The sequence below is a fragment of the Lucilia cuprina genome, chromosome 6, assembly GCF_022045245.1.
Source record: "Lucilia cuprina isolate Lc7/37 chromosome 6, ASM2204524v1, whole genome shotgun sequence".
Lineage (NCBI taxonomy): Eukaryota > Metazoa > Arthropoda > Insecta > Diptera > Calliphoridae > Lucilia > Lucilia cuprina.
In genome coordinates this window covers 62,120,965-62,141,610 of record NC_060954.1, presented here as the reverse complement: position 1 = coordinate 62,141,610, position 20,646 = coordinate 62,120,965, and the positions used below count along the sequence as shown (strand labels likewise).

At 29.2% G+C, this 20,646-nt stretch overlaps 3 protein-coding genes across 6 annotated transcripts; 1 reads left to right on the top strand and 2 right to left on the bottom strand.

The window, feature by feature from the left end:
* Positions 1-436: 436 nt before the first annotated feature.
* LOC111683729 (protein eiger) lies at positions 437-9,129 on the bottom strand. 4 transcript variants are annotated; one of them, XM_046955078.1, is made up of 8 exons: positions 8,848-9,129; positions 7,826-8,364; positions 4,951-5,082; positions 1,489-1,757; positions 1,345-1,428; positions 1,170-1,285; positions 941-1,066; positions 437-857 (listed from the first exon to the last, which is right to left on the bottom strand). In XM_046955078.1, exons 2-8 carry the CDS (start codon positions 7,991-7,993, stop codon positions 487-489), a joined length of 1,266 nt encoding a protein of 421 aa, XP_046811034.1. In that variant the 5' UTR covers positions 7,994-8,364; positions 8,848-9,129; the 3' UTR covers positions 437-486. The 4 variants fall into 4 exon arrangements, with proteins under 4 accessions (XP_046811034.1, XP_046811036.1, XP_046811035.1 ...); XM_046955080.1 differs by having other exon boundaries at positions 7,826-8,223; XM_046955079.1 differs by having other exon boundaries at positions 8,852-9,129.
* A 5,918-nt stretch (positions 9,130-15,047) lies between these two features.
* Positions 15,048-19,310, top strand: LOC111683742 (nodal modulator 3). The gene is made up of 7 exons (XM_023445853.2): positions 15,048-15,221; positions 15,401-15,947; positions 16,011-16,265; positions 16,342-16,978; positions 17,038-17,216; positions 17,279-18,222; positions 18,285-19,310. The coding sequence occupies exons 1-7, from the start codon at positions 15,076-15,078 to the stop codon at positions 19,177-19,179; spliced, it is 3,603 nt and encodes a 1,200-aa protein (XP_023301621.2). The 5' UTR covers positions 15,048-15,075; the 3' UTR covers positions 19,180-19,310.
* Positions 18,995-20,634, bottom strand: LOC111683724. The gene is made up of 3 exons (XM_023445824.2): positions 20,416-20,634; positions 19,666-19,822; positions 18,995-19,600 (listed from the first exon to the last, which is right to left on the bottom strand). The coding sequence occupies exons 1-3, from the start codon at positions 20,573-20,575 to the stop codon at positions 19,537-19,539; spliced, it is 381 nt and encodes a 126-aa protein (XP_023301592.2). The 5' UTR covers positions 20,576-20,634; the 3' UTR covers positions 18,995-19,536.
* Positions 20,635-20,646: the final 12 nt, after the last annotated feature.

Sequence of the window (20,646 nt, the reverse complement as noted above, 5' to 3'; positions counted from 1 at the left end):
TTATTAACTTATTGGAAAATTCATGAGTAAATCGCAACATTGTTTTTAAAAATCCATTGGCGATTGACGACGTTATTGATCTTTTTCTTAATAAAAAAATTTCCAAAACTGATTTTCCGAAAGATGTTTTATATGGGGGATAGGGTTTAATATGGGACGATCCTCATACAATTTGGTGGAAAGATTTAGGTTTATCTTAAAATTATTTCTGCTGAAATAATTTTCCCATATTTAACCCTATCCCCCATATAAAGCATCCTTCACAAAATCGGTTATCTCGTAAATTATTAAGGGATAATTTAAAGCTAAAATAAATGTATTTTTCAGTTTTTCACATAGCCAAATTCAGCTATTTCTCTTTCCACTTCTAACAAATGAAAGTCGACATTTTTTTTATAATTTATCTTATAAATGTTTATTGACTATAAATACAAAATTATCATAATTTTTTGCGTTTTATTTTTAATTACTCTTATTTATAACTTATTAGATTTTAATTAAACCGAAAAAACTTCGTTCACTTTTAGGACTTAAATATGTATTGCGACTCGAATAAAAATCACGAATATGAAGCTGATCATCGTTCTCCAGATTGATAAGACCACTTGTGTGACACGTATTGATAAGTGGAACATTGTTGCTAAAGGTGTTTTGCAAACATTGCAGAAATGGTTTTTCTCTATGGAATATAGAGAAACCATTTTGCGGGTAATTATTTCTATAGCAAATTTGAGCGTAAACAAAATAAAGGCCGGGCTGTCGTACTGTTATAACACCGTTTTCAACCTTAAAAAAGTGCTCAATATTCAATTCATTACTGGCACTGGGTTTTCCAATATAAACATCACCCTTTTGGTCTAAGGAAAACAATTGAAATGAAAATAAAAACATGACAAATGTACATTACATATGTATATTTTATTAAATATTTATCACTTACTAGTTATTTGTACATCATGCTGGTGGTAGGGTATTGTGTGATTTATATGAAAATGTGCTGCCGGTTTAAATTCCAATACATTAGCCGTTGTTGGTGTTACATGTTTAGCTGAAATTAAAGAATCACCTGAAAATTTTAACAAATACACAAAAGGATTATTGGACTGTTAAGGATAAAGTAATGATAAAGGAGACAAGGTCTTGGATATGTCATGCATAAAAGGACTTACCATTTTTCAATAAAGGAAATTTGCGTTTGCGATGGTTGTGAATTCTGAGAGGACTGCGGTGTCTTTCGAAATTTTCACTAGCCACTATCGATTTAGGGTAACTACCTTTCAAAGATCTAAAAGAATATGATTAGCCCTTAAAAAATCTGCGTTTAATCTATATAAAAAATAATACCTTAAAATATGTTGACGTTGGTGGGAACTATTTTCTTCAAAATTTTCGTTATCGTACACGCTCACCGATCTGGCTTTTCTTTCACTACAATTAAAATTAAAATTAAGAGGAAAATTTTAAACCCGGTTTTAATAACTCGCATACCCTTGATGTTTATTTTTGGAATCGTTGAATTTTTCAAAATCATCATATAAATTATCATCGCCCAAGGAGTCAACGCCATCGGTTTCTTCTTCGTCATCTTCAGTTTCTTGATAGTGTCGAAATTTATTCATAAGCTCTTCATAATCTTCGTAATCATCATCGTCATCATCCTCGTCTTCATCATCATCTCCACTCATATTTTCATGGTCATTATCATCGTCGTCGTCGTCTGCATCGGGAAGTACATCATCAATTAGAGCATTGTTATTCTATTGAGAAAAATATAAATAAATAAAAAAGATAACAAATAGATTAAAAAAAATACAGACAATTTTTTTAAGATCAATTAAGATTTATACCGATTGATTATATCACATTTATAAAATATATACAAATGGTTTATATTCGCATATAAGCAAAAAGTAATTTTTCAAACAAATGAGAATTGATTTTTATCACTATTAAAAGAAAAATATTTTAAACAAAAAATTCGCATTCTTGTGCTCTACTATTAAATTGTAAAATATATACATTTTTTACTTTATTTGATACGTTAAGAGCGGATTCTTGAGTTGGAAATCAAATGCCAATTAATAATCAGATTAGTTAATTTAAAAATAAATTTAATCTGATGCATCGTTTGTTATCAGCACGATGCATGCTTTATAATAAAGTAGAAGACAATTGTAAATTTAACTGCCGGTCCACACTAGGAAACTTTTGATTTTGCGTGAGAGAGAAAGAATATCATTCATCTCTCTCGCGGTACGGAGTTTCTCGTACTCGGAAACTTGTTTTGTTATTCTTCTCATTCGTGCAACAACAAATCAATGCAAAGAAACTTCAAAAGAGAATTAAGAAAAAGTTTCTCAACAAAAGTTTCCTAGTGTGGACCAGGTCTAATATGAAATATCAGCTGTTTACACTTTTGCATTTTTTGCTCAAACAAAATTATCTTATTGAGTACTCAAAAAAAAATTGGATGATTAATTTTGTTTTAACCCTAATCCTTTACTTAGCCCTGAGAAATTTGTGACTTGACTATAGGAATTAGAACTAAATCAATGACTTTACTTTATGTATTAGACAATAAGACTAAATGTATTAGACAATAAGACTAAATGTTTCTGATTAGTCGTTAGGGCACTAGTCCGTCAGACTGGAGATCGTGTATTCAATTTCCACAAGCAACATTGAAGTTACTCCATTCAAAACATGACAAAATCGGACATAGTATTTTATTTTTTATCTATTATTAAGCTAGCTATGGAATATTAAATGTATAGTCTGTGGACTAATCTATTAGCTAGCTTATGAACTCGTAGTTTCAACAATATATGGACTAGACTATTGACAGCTACATATTAACTAACCTATCAACTAGTCTATGAACAAGTCAGTAGATCAGTTTTTGGATTAGTCCAGTAAAAAGTCGGTCTGATTAACAATTGGCTGGTCAATGGACCAGTCAATGTAATAACCTGTGGAATAGTCTCTGAACTAGTACATATATTACTATGTTCATAAAATAAATAACTTTCAGGAGTAATGCTATACGCACAATTGGGACGAACGACGAATTTTTCGGAACGAATTTTCGTCGTCAGATATAGAACACACTAAAGTATATGAAAATAGGCACAATCAGTGTGTATGGCAAAATTCGTCGTATTTAACGAACTGTACGATAGGTTTATTTCTTTTTCTTACGCAGACGAACGACAAATTAATTGGGGAAAATTCTTTTAAAACCAATTCCGGAAGCCCGAATTTTCTGAAATTTGGCGGTTCTGAGTACAGCTAATAAAAATACAATATTATATTCGAAAATTCGAAGTTATGTTCGAAAAATTTTTTATGGTCTTAAAATAATCTCTGCATCATTAAAACTAAAAATAAAATTTTCGAAAATTCGAACTTATGTCGAAAAATTTTTAAAGCCATTAAAACCAGTTTTGGTGGCCCGAATTGTCTGAAATTTGGCGTACACTTACTTGATGACACTACAATTCTATGTTGAAATATTTAAAATTAAGTTCGAAAATTCGAAGTAATGTTCGAAAAATTTTTAAGCTGTTAAAATAATCTCAAAATTGGGGATATTCACAAAAATATAATTTTAGTTCTATTCGAGGTCAATTTCATACATTTTCTAATTTCGAAATAATGTTCGAATAAATTTTAAAGCTGTTAAAATTATCTCAAAATCGTGGAGATTCACAAAAATATAATTTTTGTTCCTTTTGCTTACTTTTTCCAATTCGAACAAACAAATTTTGAAACGAATTGGCAGTATGAATAATTTGATTGTGTTTCATTCGACGAATTTACGCAACAAATTTTTTTCGACTAGTTCGTCGTGCTTTACGAAATTCGTCGTTCGTCCCAACTGTGCATATACCATAAGATAACATTATATCTACATCAACTCCGTGCTGTAGGCAATATTACAAGACACGATGGGCGAATTAAAACTAACGGTAAAAATATACCTTTAATTAAATTTAGAAAATATAATGGTTGGAATATAATAGGAGAAAAATCTTGTCAAGATAACAATGTGTTAATTGCTTCACACAATAATGCCATCCATTACATTGTTTACAATGATCATTTCGGTATTAGGGTCGTAAATAATGCTGCGGGTTCTCCTGAATAAATCAAATCTCTGAAAAAGTAAATAACTATTAACAACCACAATAATGTTGTTAATTGCAGCACGTGAACACTTTTTATAAGGGTTCGAAATATTCATCTAATGAAAATCTTACAAGTATTAATCTTTTTTTTAATAAAATGTACATATTTAGCCATCTCTCATTTTTTTATATAAAAATAAAAAAAAATAAAAAAAACATAAATTATTTTAATAATCACAACAATAGTACAAATGTCCATTTAATTAAAACAAACAATTTAATTTAATTGAGTAAATTGGAATTTATACGAGTGCTGTTTTCATCACTTCTACTACTATATTCAAACATATGCAAACTTTTGACAACAAGCAAATGAGGAAAAAACACTTTATTAAAAGAAGAAAAATAAGAAAAAAAATGTTGGTTTTTGGATTATTTTCTTAAAGCTCACAGTGGCGCCAATGGCAATTTTAAGCTAATTAAACGACCATACCAAATGGCACTCACTACAATTCAAATTGTATTTAAAAAGTATTCTAGAATCTAGATGGTCATGTCTGGTCTTTTTGCCAATTGTATACATTTTTATTTTTTATATGATTTCATTTTTAAAAATATATAACATCATTTTGCAAATATTTTCTCTAGTTTTGTTCTATACATTTATTTTTGATATTTTTTTTGGCGCTTTAATGTTTTTTATATAATTTTTATTTGTTTTATATTGAATTTTTTTAACGTAATTATAGCAAAGCAAAATTGTTTTCTTAAGTGTGAAATATTAATTATAATTCTTCTGGCAACGGTTATTTGACATGCTTACCTCCTCTTCTTTTTCGAAATCATTTAAGTCGTCCAGATATGTGAGACCCAAACGTTTGTGTAAATTGTCGATAACTCTATTTAAACTTTGAACTTCTGTTTGCAAATTTGAAATGCGAGTTGTATTCCATATCTATAATATAATTAGATGAGAGAAAATAATTTATTACTTAATTGTTTTGAAATAACACAGATTATCAAAATACTTTTGAAAATTAAAATAAAATGGTACTTGTAGCATTCTTAACAAAAAAAGCAAGAAAATAATTAAATTAAATACTTATCGATAATTAAGCTGGAAATCATTTTTATTTTTTCATTAAATCCTAACAACAATAAACGAAATGAAACATATTGAAATTAAATCTACAGTCCGATGAACGAAATTTTTCCAAGTTCAACCGGGAGCAAAAAATTATTTATATTCGAAAATGGAACTTGACATTATATTAAAATAATAAAAATACTGATGATACTTTATTTTGACTATCGCTATAAATTTGATTTCTGTTATCAGTTGTATATATGTATGCATTTATGTAAAAAAGCTGTAATTCACGATATAATAACACGATTAAAAAAAATAATTTCAATTAAAATCTATAGCAACAATATATTACTGTTTGGCTTTTTAATTGTCCAGTACAAAAATATTGCAATTAGAACATTTAGGACCAATCTTTAGATGAATCATTAGGGATTAAATTAAAATTAATCTTCGAGAGTTGTTTGCTAGTTTAAGCGCCCAATGGAGGTAGTTTAAACTTTAGCAAGAAATGCAAAAGTGTAAACAGCTGTTGTCAAAAAAATCAATACAATTTTTATTAAAATAAACATTAGAATGTTTGATTTATCGATTAGTATAAATTGTAGGGACTTCTCAATGTATTTTATTGTTTTAAATTTAAGTTTTCATTAATTTTCATATTACATTTACAATTGTCTTCTTCTTTTTATACCCTACACCACTTTAGTGGGGAGGGGAGGGTATATTGGGTTTGTGCTGATGTTTGTAACAACAAAAATATTCATCCTATACCCACCTTAAAGTATACCAATCGGCTTGGAATCATTTTCTGAGTCGATTAAGCTATGTCCGTCCGTCTGGCTGGCTGTCCATGTAAACCTTGTGCGCAAGGTACAGGCCGCAATTTGTAAGATAAATGGATGAAATTTGGCACACACGCTTCTTTTGGACCAAGGACGAAAATGGTTAAAATCGGTTTATTATTTCGACTAGCCCCCATACAACCGTACCCCCCCCCCCCAAATATGGCCTTTTGGCTTATAATTAATTTAAATGATCTATTATGTTAACAAAAGTCGACAAAACTTACTTTTATAGAACTTTAAATGATACTACCGATTTTTCTAATGATCGGGCTTCATTTGACCCTATCTCCCATACAAACTCCCCATCAGAAAATGACTTAAAGGTCAAAATTCACTTACAAACACTAATAACATTTTTAAATTCTACATAAATAATATTGAAGAAGTCTTAACTTCCCCTACCAACATTTCTAAGGATAGGGCCATATTTTGCACTACTCTCCTTTGAGCCCTCTTGTAAAAAATCTATTTTTTTTTAAGTAAAAATATTCCGAAATAAAGTTAAAAAAACAAACCAAATGCTTTGTTTTTTTAAATAATCCCCATTTTTAACATATATAGTGACTGGTGTAGGGTATTATATGGTCGGCTACGCCCGACTATACATTCATACTTGTTTATAAAACATGTATTGTTTTGATAACAAACAAAAGTTTAATCTTGTACTCAAAAACATCGAAGGAGATTAGCATCAGAATCAATTTATTTGTAGATTAACTAATCTTATTTTTAATTGGCATTTTATTGTCAACTCAAAAACCCGCTCTTAAAGTTATGTTATGGGTACTTTAAGTATGGGCTGTTGCTTTTAGAACTTAGTAAAAAGATTTTGTTTAATATAAAACTTGTTAAAGTCAAATTTTTTTCATGTAAAGTTAGTTTTCTGTATCAGCCAGTTATGGCTATTTAATTTAACATTCCGGTGAACCTAACAACTAAACAAAAAGTGTCTATGGGTAGTTTTATCCCTTAAGCCTTTTCCATTCATAGATCTCTTAGGGCGTTTTTCTTACTCCTCAGTTAAATTAGGCTTAACTTGCTGTTAGATTAAACTCGGAACAAATTTAGGCGGAATTTAACCGATGATTGTGTTTTTCAGTTTTAGTTTTAAGTTCAGTTAACTTTGTTAGTATTGCCAACTTTTCACTCAAAAACATAAACAATCAACAGCTGTTTTTTGCAAACAATACTTTTGTAAAATGTAAAAATTATGGAAAAATGTAAAATAAACATTTAAAACAATAATAAATAAAACAAAACAAATCAGAAAATTTCAATTTACTTAAAATATTAGGTTTTTGTTTATCCGAAATCACTGTTTTATTTGTTTTTGTTAATTATGTTTTCTCACTTATAACTTGAGTTTAATTGGCCAATTACACTCAGTTAAACTTAGATAATAAGTAACTTTACTGATAACTGAAAAACACGAAACATATATTAAACCCGGTTTAACCAAAGAATGAAGATTATCTTTATTAGAAAAACTCGACCTTAGAATCTAATAATATGTTATGTTAAGAGACAAATATGCCCTCCCATCTTTTGTGATGGTGAGTAATATGTCATATAAAATTATTCCCTCGAAATAATTTCTAAAATTTCCAATTCAAAAAAAAAAACACTAACTAGGGGTTTTTAATTGATTAATCATTTAGAAACGGAAGTGTAGATTTCATTTCTTAATGTTTATAATTTAAGTGTAAAGTAAAACACATTCCTACTATACTATATAACATTTAAATGGATGCAGTATGACTTACCGTAATACCCAACAATGCTGCTGTTAAAATAACTGTAATCACACTTGCGGTAATTGCAAGGAAATAACAACTACGACGATGATGTGAAGCTGATGCACTTGAATCTGTTGTCACATAGTTTTCAGCACTTGTGGGTGTTATGAATGGTTTAAGTGTCTCAGCCGTCATGTTTTTTTTTTTCTACTCGTTGTCTTGATTTAAGTTTGATTTTTTTAATTTCGTTTTGCTTTTAATTGAAGACTTTTATTAACAGAATAATAAATTGTATAAAAATGTTGAATATCACTATCACTGTTTATTTTGCTTAAATTATAAGTTTTTTTGTTAAATAATTAATCTTTGGAATTACATATGATTTTCTTTGGTTATTATTTATCAAAATTTATGTATTTAAAGATCTGTTTTAAAATTGTTGTTTAGTTTTATTAAAAACTTTAATAATAGTTCTATTAAATTTAAAAGTTATTTTTCTCAATTTTCTTAGTCTGATCAAACTATAAACAAATAAAATCAAGAGTCATTTACTTATTCACTTTGCCCTAGACGATGAGATAAAATAAAAAAATGAGAAAACAAAACAAATGTTTGTTGCAAAAACAAGTTCTTTTTCTTCGATTTTCTTATCACACAAATAACAACAATATAGCGCAAAAGGAAATAAAGTATATATGTATTATTATTTATTTTTTTTACGATCAGTATATAAATATTTATTTTATACAAAACGTCTCTCAACAGACAACTTGCAGGAACTCACACTGACACCCACAAACACTTGTTTATTGTGCAAAAAGATTGCAGAGAATCAGAGATCGTTCGTGCATACTACAGGAATATTTGTTTATCACTGAAATCTTTTTATGTACTATATTTAAGTAATGATGATAATTAGTTTTATTTTTGTTTTTTTTTTTTTTATAATCTAATAATACTAAAAGATTTTTTTTAAAAATAAATCATAATTCTAATATTCGGTAGTATTCTCTTTAATAATCATTTAGGTTTCACAATATTAAACATACACACATGCTACAACAAATTATTAATTATCATAATGATGATCTTCATCGACATTGGCGATCGGTGTGCCTACATATAGTGCTTTTGTGGTGGCGTTATCGTATCTATAGTTTGCTTGATATAATTTTAAGTATTTATCAAGATTTAGTTTTAGTTAGAAAGATCGATTCTTTAGTTTTTTTCTTTTAATTGTTGTTATACAATTTTCTTATGGCTGTTTTTTATGAGATAGATGATGTCCGTTCATTCTTATGGCTCGCTCGCAACTGAAGTGAATTTCCTTTTGCTGTCATTATATTGTTGCTCATTGAGACGACAACTGCTGTTTCCATTGTTGTCGTTTCTTTATGTTGTTTTCTCGTTTTAGCACTAGTCCGAAACTGTTGTGTAGTGGTGGATCTATACATAAACTCTCATTGTTTCATATTAGTACTAAGTAGCAACTTTGTGTTAAAATAAAATTCTGAATGGATGTGTTCGAAAGAATCTCAAAGATCTCAATAATCATACACTTACATATAGCTGTAGGTTATAGCTACAAGAACAATAACAACAAGACATACATATAGATGGATGGATGGATGTGTGTATAAATATAGAGATTGGCTAGGCAGGCCGGCATCATGTCGCATGGTTGAATTTTATTTATTTCTCGTTTATGCTAGTGAAGAATCTTCATCTCCGTTTAGTGGTTTTGCTTAAAGCAAAATAAACAGTAGCAAAATTGTTGCTACTCATCAATATCATCATCGTTATCAGACAAACTGTGTGCGACGTATGATGAGGAAAATTATGATGTTAATGTTGCTGTATGTGGGCAATCTGAAAAGTAATTAAAAAAATATATATTTTTTTGTTCATAGAATGTTTTCAACGATCTTTGATCGAAAATGTAATGCTGAAGATCCACGCCACGCGTTGTATGCTTTCTCGCATTCTACGTGTCTGTTGAGTTGAGTCAATGTATTTGTATGTTGAAAGTTACAATTCAGCAGTTCGACGGAACAGTCCCGAACTGACCACTTAACCTAACACTTGTGGTGGCCCCTAGCCACCTGACTACCCAGGTGACCGAACATTTTAATATGGGCTTGTCCTACGAGGAAGTCAATCGTCACTCTACACCCTACAAAGAGACAGTAAAGAGACGATTGCCTCCACTCTCGCTTACAAAGGGGACACTAAAGTGACGACTGTCTTCATTCTCGAAAAAAATAACTTCTAAGAATATAATCTCTAGGTTACTTGAGGACAGTAAAGAGACGACTGTCTTCGCTCCCGCTTACAAAGAGGACACATTCTCGATTACAAAGGATACATTCGTGACGAATAACTCAAAACATACGAATTACGATCATCCAGGTGGGTAACTATTAGTGGAAATTATGCAGCAAAAAATATTTCCTTGTGAAGGTACATATTAATAGATATTCAGATCTTAAGTTTTTTACAACAAATATACAGATTTTTAAGGACTGCTTCATGTATATAATATAACTTTAATGGAATGGAACTTTAATGGAACCACGACATCGAGAAAGACAAATATAAAGACTAAGAAACAATTTTAAATATTATATATTTAATTTCTGAAAGTGGAAAGCTTGAGAGCAATTCTAATAAAATTTGGTAAATGAATGTATTTTTATATAAAATATATTTCATCCGAATTTTATCGTTTGGTAATGTTTTTCTTGAGTGAATTATGGACGTAAGAGAGATGTAAGAACAAAATTTCATCAAGTTATATTTTTATATGAACACACAGAGGGACAAACCCGGAAATTGATACTGAACCTATAGTTTAAGGACCAATATTTTGGAAGTTACAATTAGCAGTACAAACTCAAAATACCTTCCGCACTATTGTGATTTTAAAAATTAAATAAAACTATGTAAAATTGTATTTCATAGCACTTAGTTAAATCAAAATCTGTTGATATTTATTAAAAAAAAATTCTAAATATGTAAAGTTCAAATTTGTTGTAAAAATATGAAATACAGTGAAAACAAAACAATTTGTTTTAGAAAAATTAAAAAAATATGTTATATAAATGTTGGAAATATGCAAAATATATGCAATTTAAAGCAAAAAATGCAATTTATGCATTTATAACAAAATATGCACAAATATGCAACAACAAATCGACGCCATTTTGTAGCAAATTCTTTGAATTGAAAAGAAAACTAGTCAAAAGTTATTTTGAGTTACTGACTACAAACATGCATTTGCATAGAAATCCTTGCCCTGGATATGAGTTTCAGCAATTCCGATATAATTAAAATTTCTAGCAAATTTAGTCAACATTTTTGTTTTAGAACATGATATATCATGATACAAGAATAGAATTATTTTTGTTTTATTATGATTTTAATTTATATCTTAACTTTTTACTTTAATCGAATACACATTTTTATTTAAGTAAATGTTGCTAATTTTTTTAAAAATACTTTTGACAAATTGAAATTTTCTTTTATACTTAATAGCATTCAAAAATAGAGTTGTAGGAATATTTAAAGTCTGTTTAATTAAATTAACCATACGCATATAAAAAGACTACAAAAATTAACAAATAATATATACAAAAATAATTTTGTGATAATGTACAGAGCCATATGTACATAAATATGTAGCATGTATGTACATATTTACTTATTACTAATTTCTTTGTTTTATTTTTATAATTATTTTCGAAAATCAAAATTCCAAAAGAAACTTTGTCGCAATTAAAATGAAAAACATTTGTCTTTGACAACATTCAATTGATAACAGCGTTTCTGTTTTTAAATTATCTCTGTAAAAAAATCCATAAACCTATTTTAAAGCTTTAAATAATACTCCTGGTGCACATCAATAAAAAATAACACAAAAAACCCCTAGAGATAAACTATATAAAATTTTGTAAAACATAAGCAATTTTTAAAATTTAGTTTAATTGAACCATTGAACTTGAGTACATTAAACAGTCGGCATGTTAAGTTATCTTTGAAGTTTGCTACAAGAAAATTATTTACTAAAAGCTTCGTTAGACGATCACATTTTACGATTTAAGTATAATATCCAGACCTTAGTATTTGTGTCAGATTTGTAATGATAGTTAAAAAAATGGATGAACATTTAAGTATTAGGTTTTATTGGTATTTTAAATAAAATTTAAATTTGTATCTAAAATACATTTGTGTATTTTATACCATTCAAGCTTATGCTACGTACATCTTGTTACATCTTACAACGTTGGCAGTAAAATGCGCAGAAAATGTCTAATAACTTACAAATTTTGCAATATTTTCGGTAATGTTTTTTTTTTGACAACGTTGCAGAAGAAAAATTGTAAGTTAGAAATTTTCTGGATATATTACTGACAACGTTGTAAGATTTGACAAGCGTGTATCACTGCTTTAAGTTTTTTTAGAAAGTTGAAAATGAGTTCGACTTATTATCACATTGGATGTATGTATATGATGTCATTTGTCGTATTGCTCTGATGAATTGAATCAAATGTACACATATACATTTTAAACTATTCATAATTTAATCATAATTGAATTAAAAGAAATTCTGATTAAAATATTATGAAATTCCTAGAACTTTAAATATACTCATGTTCATATACGAAAGTCATTTGTTTTGTCTTCAATTATAAATTAAAACTCAAAACCGTCGATGAAACAAATATTATTATAAACGTTTAAAGTTTTGAATGGATTAGAAAAAATGGTGACAAATAGTCTGGTATTAATACATATTGTTATCTGTTAATAATACACTTTAAAAATATATTTACATTAACTTTTGGCATTGCATCTAATGATATTGTTTTATAATTTTTACACATTTAAACTTTTAAAGTTCTTTGGGTCTTACGAAAATCTTTGTCCAGACTATATAGTAGAGTCTATAGCTCACACTATATCTAAGTCTATCCGATCTATAGTCCATGCCATACAGCAGAGTGTAAAATCCAGACCTTAGCTGAGCTTATAGTCCAGGCTACGGGACTACAATCGAGTCTCGCTAAAGTTTGGCATTGGTATACCAAGATCTTCATATTTAGAAGCACTTTAAAAATATGTATATACTTTTGTGAAACTTTGACCAATATTTTGTTTTCATACAATCGGAATTACAAAATCAACATCTTGGGGTTATACAAACTTAAAATGTTTCTAATTTATTTCAGTGTATTACAAACTTCTTCCAATGTTCATAAACACACTCGGAATTGTATATGTAGTTCTAAAGAATGAATAAAATGCAGTTGTTTTGAATTTCTCAAATTTCATATAAACATTTAGTTTATTGTAATCTTTTGTTACAATTTCTTTGTAAATCAATGCATTTCAGCTAATTGCCCTCTTTGACTATTGTATGCAGGAACGTCCAAATAGATTTCGGTTAGTAATTATCAGTTATTTTATACTTATTCCATACAAACATTTCGATCACAATATGTATGAATGTATTTATGTTTATCTTATGAATACCAGAGTATTATAGTCTTATCCATAGCAAATACATTCATGTCATTAGACTAGACTTTATGCGTAATTAGTTTGGTATTTTGTTTAAAACTCGCTCCCATTCATACATTTAACACTTAATTGATGTATGTATGTATGTATCTTTGTGTACGTACGGATATAAAATTTTACCTTTGGGTAATTTTCAGTTTTTTTTTATTTTTACAATTATTTTTCGGCGACAGGTAGATTTTAGTTTTTGCCTTTAGAAACGTAGTCATAATTCCAAAAAATCGCACCTTTAATTAATGTAGGTGCATGTAAGAGATTTTCCCAAATGTAAACATATTGATTTTTTCATTCATAAAAGTCTTAATATTCGATCTACAATAACAAACATAAAGATGAGCCAATTTTTACTTATTCAAAAACCCGATAATATCATACGCATTGCTTTGGGTTTTTCTAAAAATATATAGTCACGATTTTTTCTCATATTCCAAAATATAATGTATACATATGTATATTTACATGTATGTATTATGTAAACCTCAAAAAATCTGATTTTATGCCTTATATAATTATGTATAACGAAATAATTCATAATTATATCTATTTTTATTGATATTTTATTTTAATCTACTTATTAAACTAATTAAAAAAAAACTCCTTATTTGCAAAATTAAGGCAATTTCAGTTTTGACCACTTCTTCATGCCAAAAATCGATTTTCACAAAATTTGGAGGCTATCAAGGATTAAATTTCTATTCTCAAAAAATCTGTTCTCACAAAGTTCTATCCGATTGTAATATTCATTACTTTTGAAGTGATTACATATTAAACATATTTTCTAAAAACCCCAAAAGTCATAAGCGATCTTAGTTTAAGATTTTTTCTCAACAGTTATTTACAAAGTTAGTTAAGCGTTTTTAGTTTTCACCAATTTACCATGGAAAAAATAGATTTTTATAAAATTTGGAAGTGATCATGGATTAAGCTTCTTAGAAAAACTGATATTTTCAAAATTGTAAGCGATTAAAGTTTTCTCAACTTTTCCATAAAATTAGATTTTTAAAAGATTAGGAAGTGATCGCAGAATAAGCTTATTTTCTCAAATAACCCGTTATTAGAAATTTTTAGTACTTTTTTATGGAAAAAATCGAATTTGAAGTGATCTCATATAAAGCTTATTTTCAAAGAAAAAAGAAAACGTTATTACAAAATTGTAAGCGTTTTTAGTTTTCACTTTTCATTGCAGAAAAAATAGAACTTTATAAATTTTGTTATTTTCTTAAAGTTAAAAGTAATTTAGAGGTGAACTCAGATTAAGCTAATGTTCTCAAAACTACCTTTATTTATAAAGTTGCAATCAATTTTAGTTTAGTCCACTTTTTAATAAAAAGTTCTATTGTGTTCAATAACAAAATTGTGTTCAATAACAAAATTATAAGCGATTTGATTTTTCACAATTTTTAAGCAAAAAAAATAGATTTTTATAAAAAAATTAAATATGTATCTTTCATTGATATTAATTTTATAATTGTGATCATAAAATACTAAAATTTGTAACTACAAAGTTGATTCAAATATAATTTTTTTGTTAATATTTTATCATTCACAATAATATAAGTATTCGATTGGGGCATAAGAAGTATGGCAGCTTCTTTTCGTCATATGCTGTAATTTTGAAATGTCATTTGACTGACTAAATATTTCCTAAGTGTGGCATCATTTTCCGGTAAATTTTTTTTAATTAGTTGGCAGAAAAAATGAGGGTACTCGGGAATATATTTTTAATTTTATTAATAAAATTATTAAGTTTAATTGGAAATGTACAATTAAATGAAGTAATAGGATGTGGCGGTTTCATAAAAAGCCACGCAGACATAGATTTCTCCAAAGTAGAAGTGAAACTGTAAGTATTTAAACACGAAAGTAAAGGGCAAACGATTTGTCTGCTTTTCCATTAAGGTAAACCTTAAGATAAGACAAAAAAAAAGTGTCTCAATGTAAAAAAGGTGTGAAAGCATGAGACAATAACCTAGATTAATCTTTATCTAAAAGAAAATTTTTATAATCTAACATTTATTTTAGATTAACAAAGCAGGGAGCTTTGAAAGATAAAACCGATTGTTCACCCTCAAATGGTTATTATTTCTTGCCAATCTATGATAAGGGTGAATATTTGTTAAAGATTTCCCCTCCTCCCGGTTGGAGTTTTGAGCCTGAAGAAGTGAAATTAAATTTCAACGGTCAAACTGACATATGCAGTTTGGGAAAAGATGTAAATTTTGTTTTCAAAGGTTTTGGTATTACCGGCAAAGTGGCTTTAGGAAGCGGTGGTGCAAAGGGTGTTAAAGTTGAATTGAAATCTGAAGATGGCAAAGATATTAGAGAAACAACTACTGATGTAAATGGTATATTTTCATTTACTCCCATTATACCCGGAAAATATCTTGTTAAAGCCACTCATGCCCAGTGGTATTTCGAAAAGTCTGAATATACCGTTGTAGTCGAGGGTGGCAATACTGTTTTACCGGATAACTCCTTAGTTGTGTCTGGATTTGATGTTACTGGACGTTTCGAAACATCCGGACAATTAAATTCTGGAATAGGCATAGCATTGTTTGAAAGTAAATCGGTAAGTGAAAAGAGTGGGTAAAATCTAAGAATTTGTATTTGAATAATTTATTGACTTTTTAAGAATTCTTCGCCTTTGAGATGCAGCCAGGAAGAACTTAAAAACTCAGTCACAAATAATATAGCCAACTACAAGGATTCACCTTCCTGTTATGCTTCAGTAGACAAAAATGGAGATTATATATTTAAAGATGTAGCTCCCGGAAAGTATTTGATACAGCCAGTCATTGAGGATGTTAATTTAAAATTGAATCTTAAACCCTCTTATGTTGAATTTGAAGTAACCAAAGATACTTTAGATCTAAAACAAGAATTTAAGGTAATTTTCTTGATAAATATTGTAAAAAATTAAGATTGGGGTTTAAATTTATTGTTTTGTTTGTTTCACAAAAAAGATAACTGGTTTTAGTGTTAACGGACAAGTTTTAGACGGGCCACAAGGTTCTCCAATTTCTAAAGCTATTGTAAAATTAAATGGACAAAAAGATGTGGTTACCGATAACAAAGGCTTCTTCGTATTGGATAGTGTTAATGCTGGCACATATACTTTACAAGTTCAAGCTGACAAATATGAATTTGCTGAACAACGTGTTAAACTACAACTAACAGTACCCTCTTTACCAGCTATAGTACCCTCAGCATATGAAGTCTGTGGTAAAGTAGTTGCCAAAAAATCCTATAAAGTTGGCATTACTAAACAGGGTTCCACATTCCACACAACCGCCAACTCGAATGCCGAATCTGGAGTATGGTGTGCTTATTTACCCAGTGGCAAATTTAGCATTGAAGTTTTGACCACAGACAGCGACAAATCAAATGGTGTACAATTTTTCCCCGTACAACAAACTATTGAAGTAAACTCTCAGCCTATAAAGGACATAACATTTTCACAACTCAGAGCTACTTTACAAGGTAAATTGAGTTGTTTGCCAGATGCCCCCTTAGCTGCTTGTTTGAAAACGGAAGTAACATTACACAACTTAGATGCCAATGGGCAATTGACTGGTCAAAAGCAAACAACCACAGCTGAAGGTAATTAAAGAATTGTACAAAAAATCAAACAATTAAAAACAATTTTTGTTAACTTTTAGATGGAAACTATAGTTTTAAAAATGTTTTACCCGGACCTTACGAAATCACTGTACCACAATCTAATTTATGTTTCGATTCCACACGCGTACTTATTAATGTGGCTTCTGCTTCTGAAAACGCTCCTGATTTTGTACAACACGGTTATGAAGTCAACATTATATCCAGTCATAGGGCTATAGTAAGTGCTAGTAAAATTTAATGCAACAAAGTTGTTTACACATATTTTATTGTTTATTCTAGATGAAATATTCCCATAGCTCTGCTAGTAACTCGGATTCATTTAAACTACTTTCTGGAGTTAATACCTTCTGTGTACCAAAATTCGGTTCTTACAAGATTAAATTAGAAGGATGTCATTTGTATAACGATAACGAATTACCCTCGACCTTCGATACTTCAAATACTAATCCCATTATTATTAATGCCAAAGCCCATAAAGTGGGAGTGCGTGTATTATCACCCGATTCTAGTGTCGACTCTTTGCAACTAGCCGTTGAGTCAACAACTTTGGGCAAACAAATTGTTACACCTATTGCGGAATCCCATAAAGTAGATGGCAAATATGCTTACCGTTTTGAGACCCACTTGAAGCCTGAAGAAGTTTTACGCATTACCCCCAAAAGTGATATTTTACTCTTTGAACCAACAACCAAGGAAATTGTTGGTACAAACGATTGTGTTGATGTGGCCTTTAATTTCATTGCCTCAGAAGGTTTAATTTTGCGTGGTAAAGTTGTTCCTGCCATTAAGGATGCCAAGATTACTTTATCTTTTCCCAAAAATCCTGAATTAACACCTGAGACTAGCTTAACTTCGGCTAGTGGTGAATTTAAATTTGGTCCTATTAAAGATAGTTTATATTACGAACTTAAGGGTGAAAAAGAGTCCTATGTATTCTCCGACTATAATCCCTCAACCAAATCGTTTAGTGTACACAAATTGTGCGAAATCATTTTTAAGGTTGTAGATGAATCGAACAAAGGTTTAGCTGGTGTTTTAGTTTCATTGAGTGGTTCAGAAAGTTATCGCAAAAATTTAATCACCTCTGATGATGGCTTAATTAACTTCCATTCCTTGTCACCTTCACAATACTTCTTAAGACCCATGTTGAAAGAATTTAAATTTGAGCCAAATTCTAAAATGATTGACTTAAAGGATGGCGAAACAGTCGAAATCAAAATGATGTAAGTTAAAAATTTGTTTTTTTTTTTGTGCAGTATAAGGAGATCTCCATTTTTTATTCCAGTGGCAAACGTGTGGCTTATTCTGCTTTTGGTACTGTTACTTCCTTAAATGGCGAACCTTTTGCACAGGTCAATATTGAAGCTACGGCAAGTGAAAAATGTTCTCATCACCAAGAGGAGGCCACCACAGAAAATAATGGCAAATATCGTTTGAGAGGCTTAAATCCCGGTTGTGACTATACCATACGTGTCAAAGATGCTGGAGTTGCTGGAAATAATGTTGATCGTTCCATACCAGTACAACGCGTTGTGGAAATTGCCAATGAAGATGTACAAAATGTTAATTTCTTGGCCATTTCTCCTTTCAATTTTGTTGATGTTACAGTGCGTGTTACCGCTGCTTCTAATGATTTCTACAAAACTTTACGTTTAGTTATGTATCGCAAGGGCTCCTATGATTCTCCCATTTATTCACAGCGCTTGGAAACACCACTTAATCCCAAGGCACGTTACAATCCTGGCATTATGGTATTTTTGCCACGCATACCCTTGGATGGCAAAACCTACATTGTGGAATTGAGATCATCGCTCTCGGATAAAACCTATACATACACTGTACCCACCCAACAGTTTGTGGCTGATACCGGTTCCGTTTTTGTTGAATTAGATTTTACACCCGAAGTAAAATCTTACGAAACAGATCTTAATCAAAATTCCATCTCCGCCTTGATACTGGTTGCTTTAGTTTCCATAGCTTTCTTCAAGCAAGATATAGCTGTGGGTTTTCTAGATTTTGTTTGGTCGAAAATCAGTGCAATTGCCGATGATTTCGCACAAAAACAGAAAAATCAAGCTAAAAACAATGTCCGTAAAGTAGAACCGATCAATCAAAAAGAAATCGAACAAATGGCCGAGCAAATTAATAACATCAAAAAGAAGAAGACTAAAAAAATCTAAATTTAACTTAAAATCTCTTGATATTCGAGAGATTTAAAAAGAAGAGTAAATAATTGTTTTTTAAGAATTTCTTTTTTTAACTTTATTCAATAAAAAACATTTCTGTCTTGTGGGTATTTTTTTTAACAATATATAGAAAATTAAAAATTAATTTAAAATAAATAAATAAATAGTAAAATATTTAAGCATACTTTATGTATGTTTAATTTAATAAAAAATACACAGTATTCAACTTCATTTTTTAAGGATTATAATACCTATTGCCTTATTCATAAACTTTTATTAATGGAACAAATTTTATATGAAAATTTGATTAATAAACCTTTGATAAAAGTTCATTAATAAGACCCCTAGGTATTAGTTAAGATTTTGTAAAAACTTAAGTATGGCAGGATCATCATTTTCCAAGGATCTGTAATGTCTGTTATAAAATTTTAAAGTATTAGAGTAATGTTTTAGTAACTGTAATTGCAATTGCACTCTTACCCATAATGTATGTGACCTCCACTCGGACAATCTCGATAATATTTACCCAAATATTGTATAGCCCATATAAAAGCGGTACCCACAAAGAATGCCACAACAATTAGCTTGACTTTTATCCAATAAATCCAAGACAAAGCATGCCAGCCGTGATAGGGATCTAAATGAAAAATGATTATAAAAAAATTTGGTAATTTTTTGAGTTTGTTTTTTTTTCTATTTTGTAACTTTTACTTGTATTAAGTTCAAATTAAATACAAAATTTCAATAGTTAATTTTAGTTGCACGCATTTGTTTGTGTAAATATTGAAAGTGAAAAGTGTTAATAAATACTGATTGAAATTTTCTTTAACAAATCGTCATCGTGGTGATGTAATTTTTAAATGTTAAAAAAGTACTCTAATTTTTACACAATTATAAAAATAGAAATTTAAATAATTGCATATTAATGAAAGTGATTTACTGGCGTTTTTAAAACTCAGTAAATTTTAAGATCAAATACAACATAAAATTATTTTTAAATAACTAAGAAAATGCGGGATTTGAAAATACTTATTAAATATGCATCGGAGAATGGTAGAATTAAAAACATTACAATCAAAAGCTATAACAGAAAGATGATCTATTCTGGAACCTGGAAAATTGTAACTGTGATTATCCTAAAGTGTGTTTCAAAAATAAAAACAGTAAATTTTCACGAAATCTACTTGATGATTGACGGAATTACAATTTTATTGTTTAAAAAATACTTACGTATGAAATAGTATCCTGTTTTACGTCGTCGACTTTCTACCTCTTGAACACTACTGCTCTCAAAGTCTGTAGAACTTTGTGTAAAATTATTTTTTACTATAGAACCATAAACACAAATTACACAAATGCTTAAAAGTAAACAAATTACGAAACTCTTCATGTTATGTTATTAATATATTTTAGATTTGGAAATTTATATATATATATTTTTTTTAACTGCACTTTATCGCA